The sequence below is a fragment of the Lolium perenne genome, chromosome 1 (assembly GCF_019359855.2).
Source record: "Lolium perenne isolate Kyuss_39 chromosome 1, Kyuss_2.0, whole genome shotgun sequence".
Taxonomy (NCBI): Eukaryota; Viridiplantae; Streptophyta; class Magnoliopsida; order Poales; family Poaceae; genus Lolium; species Lolium perenne.
Window position 1 is genome coordinate 159,138,873 of NC_067244.2, and position 7,089 is coordinate 159,145,961.

Genomic DNA, 7,089 nt, shown 5'->3' on the forward strand with positions numbered 1-7,089 from the left:
CTTCGGCAGTTTCTGGGAGAAACTTCTTCCCACCAGCTTCTTCTAGAAACCTGAATCTCAAAAAGAATTTGACTTATAATCTAGTTTGATCTAAACTCGAGTATAAGTCAGATCAAATTTGGAATCCGAGCTTCTAGGAGAAGCTGGTACGAAGAAGCTTCCCCCATAAGCGATCATAGAAGCCAAAAAGAAGTGGGCCTTATATATACCAGGCGAAGGAAGTAGTCTTGAGTTCATATATATATACCAGACGGTTCAGTGTACATCTAGAAAATATCGGACATATTAACTAGTTATCTCTTTTCTTTTCTCAGCCTCCACCAACTAAATTGTATAGAACTGATGCACTAGCCAACTCAATTAGAAGCCTTGATACGCGTACAGCACGCGACCGTTGGGAACCCCAAGAGGAAGGTGTGATGCGTACAGCAGTAAGTTTTCCCTCAGTAAGAAACCAAGGTTTATCGAACCAGTAGGAGCCAAGAAGCACGTTGAAGGTTGATAGCGGCGAGATGTAGTGCGGCGCAACACCAGGGATTCCGGCGCCAACGTGGAACCTGCACAACACAACCAAAGTACTTTGCCCCAACGAAACAGTGAGGTTGCCAATCTCACCGGCTTGCTGTAACAAAGGATTAGATGTATAGTGTGGATGATGATTGTTTGCAGAAAACAGTAGAACAAGTATTGCAGTAAATTGTATTCGATTAAAAGAATGGACCGGGGTCCACAGTTCACTAGAGGTGTCTCTCCCATAAGATAAATAGCATGTTGGGTGAACAAATTACAGTTGGGCAATTGACAAATAGAGAGGGCATGACAATGCACATACATGATATGATGAGTATGGTGAGATTTAATTGGGCATTACGACAAAGTACATAGACCGCTATCCAGCATGCATCTATGCCTAAAAAGTCCACCTTCAGGTTATCATCCGAACCCCTTCCAGTATTAAGTTGCAAACAACAGACAATTGCATTAAGTATGGTGCGTAATGTAATCAATAACTACATCCTCGGACATAGCATCAATGTTTTATCCCTAGTGGCAACAGCACATCCACAACCTTAGAACTTTATGTCACTGTCCCAGATTTAATGGAGGCATGAACCCACTATCGAGCATAAATACTCCCTCTTGGAGTTAAGAGTAAAAACTTGGCCAGAGCCTCTACTAATAACGGAGAGCATGCAAGATCATAAACAACACATAGGTAATAGATTGATAATCAACATAACATAGTATTCTCTATCCATCGGATCCCAACAAACACAACATATAGCATTACAGATAGATGATCTTGATCATGTTAGGCAACTCACAAGATCCGACAATGAAGCACATAAGGAGAAGACGACCATCTAGCTACTGCTATGGACCCATAGTCCAGGGGTGAACTACTCACTCATCAATCCGGAGGCGACCATGGCGGTGTAGAGTCCTCCGGGGGATGATTCCCCTCTCCGGCAGGGTGCCGGAGGCGATCTCCTGAATCCCCCGAGATGGGATTGGCGGCGGCGGCGTCTCTGGAAGGTTTTCCGTATCGTGGCTCTCGGTACTGGGGCTATTATCGACGAAGGCTTAAGTAGGCGGAAGGGTAGGTCAAGGGGCGTCACGAGGGGCCCAGACGCCAGGGCCGCGCGGCCAGGGTCCAGGCCGCGCCGCCCTGTCGTCTGGCCACCTCGTGGCCCCACTTCGTTTCTCCCTCGGTCTTCTGGAAGCTTCGTGGAAAAATAGGACCCTGGGCGTTGATTTCGTCCAATTCCGAGAATATTTCCTTACTAGGATTTCTGAAACCAAAAACAGCAGAAAACAGCAACTGGCTCTTCGGCATCTCGTTAATAGGTTAGTGCCGGAAAATGCATAAATATGACATAAAGTATGCATAAAACATGTAGGTATCATCAATAATGTGGCATGGAACATAAGAAATTATCGATACGTCGGAGACGTATCAAGCCTGAACTGATGGAAAGAGGCTAGGTAATATATTTATTTCAACATTTTTCCTTGCGTTTAGACTATTTTAGTACTTAGCGTGGGTTCGATGTGTAAGCCGCATAATCTTTTTTCAATACTCTCCGGGCAGCTCTTAACTTGAAACCTCTTAGCTTTGATACCATATAGAATTGATGCATCAGAACAGTTAACCAACGTACGAGCTATTAGGCAATATATTTATTCCAACAAATAGGAGGAGAAGAATGGGATTTAGGGAACGAGATGGGGGCAAATGTGGATTGGAGGAGTGATTACGAGAAACTATTTTATCGAAAAATAATTGAATGCTAAATCTGCACTTATAACAGGACAGAGGGGGTATGCTCTTGCACTCTCGCACTCTCCATTTAGTCGTGATCTAAGGTCCTCGTCTCTCTCCTTAACCTCCTAATAAAACTCTCCAATATCCAATGTGGGATTTTGTAGCCATGGAAAGTATATGGAAAGAAAGAGGCATGACTAGCTTAATCTTTTGCAAAATGCTTTGCGCAAAGCTAGTGGTAGCTTCTTGAAGGAACTTCCTACCCCACTCTACATAGCTGATCTTGCCAAAAATAACAGTCTCCAATGGACTCTTCTTCCCTCCTTCCGAGCCACTCGATATTACAATTAGTGATATCGAATGTTTGGTCAGGTGATGGTAGTTCCCAATTTTAAAACAAACCTGCCTTAGATTGAAGGTAGTGTAAGATCGTGGTTATGCTTTAGGCGCAGATTCGATGAGTAATACACGAATTTTTGACGCGGTGCAAGTTAAAAAAAACAGCTTGAACACCAATGTGCTTTGGAATCTTTTCTACAGCTTGACCGGTCGTCTAATAAGTACTACCTCCATCCCAAAGTTTAAACTTTTTTGAAAAGTCAAACCAAGTAAAGTTTGACTAAATTTTTAGAACAATTTATCAACAAATATAATATTTTGTACATACCATACGAAAATATATTTCATTATTTGTTTCATGATATTAATTTTGTATGTTGCATGTTAATTATTTTTTGTAAAATCTTAATTAAACTTGACATAGTTTGATTTTCTAAAAATAATATAATCCTTAAGCTTTGAGATGGAGGTAGTAGTTGTTCTTGTTGGTGACAAATAGTACGTCCTATCTTCATGGTGCCTATTAATAAGGCATTGTTTGCTATTTTTGGTCTATGATTAGCTTCTTTTATAATGTGCAATATAGTAATATCGAAGTGATGTCAAGTACACCATATGGTCGATGTTTGGTCTAGCGCTAGCTAAGTTAGTTATGATTCTTCCAACTAAACAAAATACTCCCTCCGATCTAAATTAGTTGACTTTGTTTTGTTTAGATATGGATGTACCTAGAGGCGTTTGTTGACCAAATATATTCGTACCTAAACAAAGTTGAATCAATTAATTTGAATCGAAGGAAGTATCACAATTCAACAACTGCATACTCTTGGCAATCCGCGTCCTTCTCCGTGAAATCAGAAGCTATTGTCTTAGTGCTTTTGAGAGTTTTGGTTTCTTTTTCTGCCCTCGTAGTTGCAATAAAGTAGCCCATTGTCTAGCTCAGCATGGGCTTATGGTAGAGATGAATGTGAATGTTGGGCGGATGTTCCGCCTTCGGTTGTATCAGATTTGTTGGCCAGCGATTTAGCTGCATCCTCTGGTTAATGGAATCCCCATTCCCTGTAAAAAGAACTGCATACTCGATCGACGGTGTGTGGTTGTATGGTTCCGACGATGAACTGGACTAAAGGATTGACCAAATTTTAGTTCAAAATCGGTGGTGTGCTGGGGAGGTGAGAGCAAACAACACAATCGAATTCAAACCGGATTGGAAAGGAAAAGATACTCTCCCCTAGAGCATATTAACAAAAGAAAATCCCCGAGAGAAAGGAGAAGAGCATCTCATGCTCGCTCATGCTCAACGAGATCAAGGGAAAAGGCAAAACTTTGGACATGCACGACACACGACCGGTTGGTGGATGGATGCCACGAGAGCTCGAGAAGAAGAAAAATAAAATGCTTCAAGCTCGCGTACTCCTGCCGAAAGATGAAGAATCTCCCGGTTTCTTAACCACGCCGGCCGGCGTCGACGCAGGCATCCCCCTCTCCACGTCATGGCCGCTCATCTGAAATGTAGATTAACCAAAGTACGGTCGATCTTATCACCATCCATAGAATATTGTGAGTTATCTTATCACAGCACCAATTAATTAACTCTCCAGATTAGTTCTACGAGAGACACTTAATTTACTCGGTGTAAAGTAGTTCTCTGATCGTGCACAAGCGAGCTCGTGTCTTCACTACGTACTGAAGCCAAATCTCTCGTATTCGAGGTTGCAAACTATCTGCATAAGCGAGATAAGCCTCGGCGAGTGAACTTTACTATAGCATTTCCACCGTCTAGCTACCATGATCCTGGCAATGTGCCTCAAATGTCGTCATTTCTACGCAACATAACCTGAAACTTTCGTGAAAAGAAATGTACACGGCCGGCATCAATGCATCATGCTGCTGCTGGTGGTGGTGGTGGTGGTGGTGGACGCCGATTCTCCAGGACACGAAATTCCTCCCCTTTTTCCCGAGTCCAAATTCCTCTCTTCCTCGCTAAGTAATACACATCTCCATCTGAAACTACCAAGGAAGAATCAACCGAAAAACAAAATATGCCATCTCGATCGATCCGATCGCTAACTCTAACTAAACTCATGGCAGCAGCAGTTAGCTAGGCCTGTGGCCACAAAGCGAGCGAAAGGAATTTAATCCATGCGCCACCACCACGAGCTCGCATCTTTATTTGGCGCCAAAAGCAGGGACTCCGAGGTCGAAAAGGCTTAAAGGGAGCGTCGCCGCATTGCCTCCTCTCCTTTTTTCTTTTCTTCTCGCGATGGCCGTGGTGCAGGCGGCGTCGGTGCTGGGGAGCTTCCCGTTCAGGGCGGCCGTGGTCGCGCTCTGCGTGCTGCTGCTCCCGCTCATCCCGTCGCCACGGGCGCCGGCGGCGGGGGAAGGGGACGGGGACGGTGGCGGGCGGCAGGCGTTCTTGGCCAAAGTGTGGGAGCTGCTGCACCTGCTCTTCGTCGGGATCGCCGTGTCGTACGGGCTTTTCAGCCGGAGGAACGACGCTGGAGGGCGGGTCGGTGTTGGTGAGAAGGATGCTGCCGCGGCGGGGAAGGCGGACGCGAGGTACGTCTCGCGGATGCTGCAGGGCGATCTCGTGTTCGACGATGATGGCGATGACCGGGTGCCGGACAGCCCCCACGGTGGCGGGGCGCGGTCTTGGAGCGCACTGCACCACCCGCAGGAGCCTGTGGTCATGGTGGCCTCCGGCGGAGGCGGCCGGAACCACGCCGCCCAGCAGGCGCCAATGTCGCTGCCCGTCCGGAGCCTCAAGCAGCAGGACTCCGGCGCCGCGGGATACGGCAATGGCGAGGCGCGTGCGCGGCCGCGCGCCCAGGAGACCGTGCTCCCTTCTCCAATCCCCTGGCGATCACGGTCCGGGAGGTTCGACGCGTCGACGAACAGCCCCTCGCCGTCGCCGAAGAGGCTGTCACCCGCGTCGTCCATGTCCAACGAGACATTGGCCAAGGCCAGCGAGGAGCAGGCCGCCGTCCCGAAGAGGAGGAGCACGCACAAGTCCTACATTTCCTCCCCACCGCCGCCGCCACCACCACCACCTCCATTCCTCGTCCACGGCTACCACCCTGTGGCTGAGCGCCGGACCACGGCGGCGAAGAGTTTCAAGGAGGAGCTGCAGGATCACAGTACGAGAGGCAGAGGAGATCGTGACCACTACTCGCAGAGCTTCAGCGATTCTTCCACTTACACCAACTCGTCTCCGGCGAATCCAAGGAGCTCTTTCGACGGCTCCTCCTCGTCGTCGTCGTCGCCATCAGTTGGTAAATCCGTGAGAACAATCAGGCCGAGAGAAGGGATTCAACCCCAAATCCAAGAACTGCCTGACGAAGACGAAGCCGGTGATGCACCGGATAATTCGCATGGTTCAGAAGAGCCATACGGATACAACGCTTACCAATCCATCCCCAGGTTCCAGTACGAGAGAGGGAGCAGCGACCCGATCCTGGGCAAAGTGGCGGTCTCCTCCGACGAGACCGAAAGCAGCGACGACGACGAGGACGGCGTCGGCGCGTACTCGACGAGGACGAACTCGCCGAGGGAATCGCCGCCGACACCGGAGGTGGACGAGAATGAGGTGGACAAGAAGGCGGAGGAGTTCATCGCCAAGTTCAGGGAGTCGATCAGGCTGCAGAGAATCGAATCGATCAAGAAGTCCGCCGGGCCCCGTGGCGTCAAGCATGGCAAGTAGCTCAGCTCGACTCGCCGCCGGTGATCATCCATCTCCGGCAGGCGCTGGTTTTGCTAATTAAGCTTTTCAGTGAACTGCTAGCTAATGTTCAGAGATAACATACTACGTCGTTATAGTTTTCAAGAACCACCTGTAAACATTCATGTAGGTGATGAATGGGAGTGTACTTGTGTTCATGCCATGATCATGACATGGCATGCTGGTATTTTTGGGGGCACAATTAAGAGATCGACCGATCCATCTCTAGGGTTGAGGATTAGGCGTAATTGGTTTGCCTAAGTGAATGCTGCTACCACTGTATCTTCTTCTGCAACTGACCAGCTGTAGTACTATTCTCTATTTGGTCAGTAGTTCAGTTCAGCTTAACTTTACAGCAACATTCAGCTCAGCTTCAGATAGTGTGGAATCTGATCCTGCCGCTGCTCTTTTATCTCGGCGAACGAATTCTGATCCTTCATTCGGACGGGTGGTCCAAAGTAAACCACTTGTGCTGACTGCAATGAAGTTATGATTACTTTAGTTTTTGTTATGATCAAACTGCTCTTTTCATACTACCGAAAGCACCCGATTCACTGATAACCACAAAAAACCTGGCCTACCGGATTCATCAGGAGAGAACAAGTCCACACCATTCGTATAAGGAAAAAAAATGCATGTCATATGTGTCAGTGCCCTTGTAACCAGACCTAACATTTGCCGGCAAAAGAACCCCATTTTGCTTAATTTCACACAAATTCGAATGAAGTCGTTTCGATTTGGGTAAATTTCACACAAATTTGAATGA

At 47.4% G+C, this 7,089-nt stretch overlaps 1 protein-coding gene across 1 annotated transcript; it reads left to right on the forward strand.

The window, feature by feature from the left end:
* The first annotated feature begins 4,695 nt into the window (after window positions 1-4,695).
* LOC127309767 (uncharacterized) lies at window positions 4,696-6,665 on the forward strand. Its single transcript, XM_051340501.2, has one exon. The coding sequence runs from the start codon at window positions 4,869-4,871 to the stop codon at window positions 6,303-6,305; it is 1,437 nt and encodes a 478-aa protein (XP_051196461.1). The 5' UTR covers window positions 4,696-4,868; the 3' UTR covers window positions 6,306-6,665.
* Window positions 6,666-7,089: the final 424 nt, after the last annotated feature.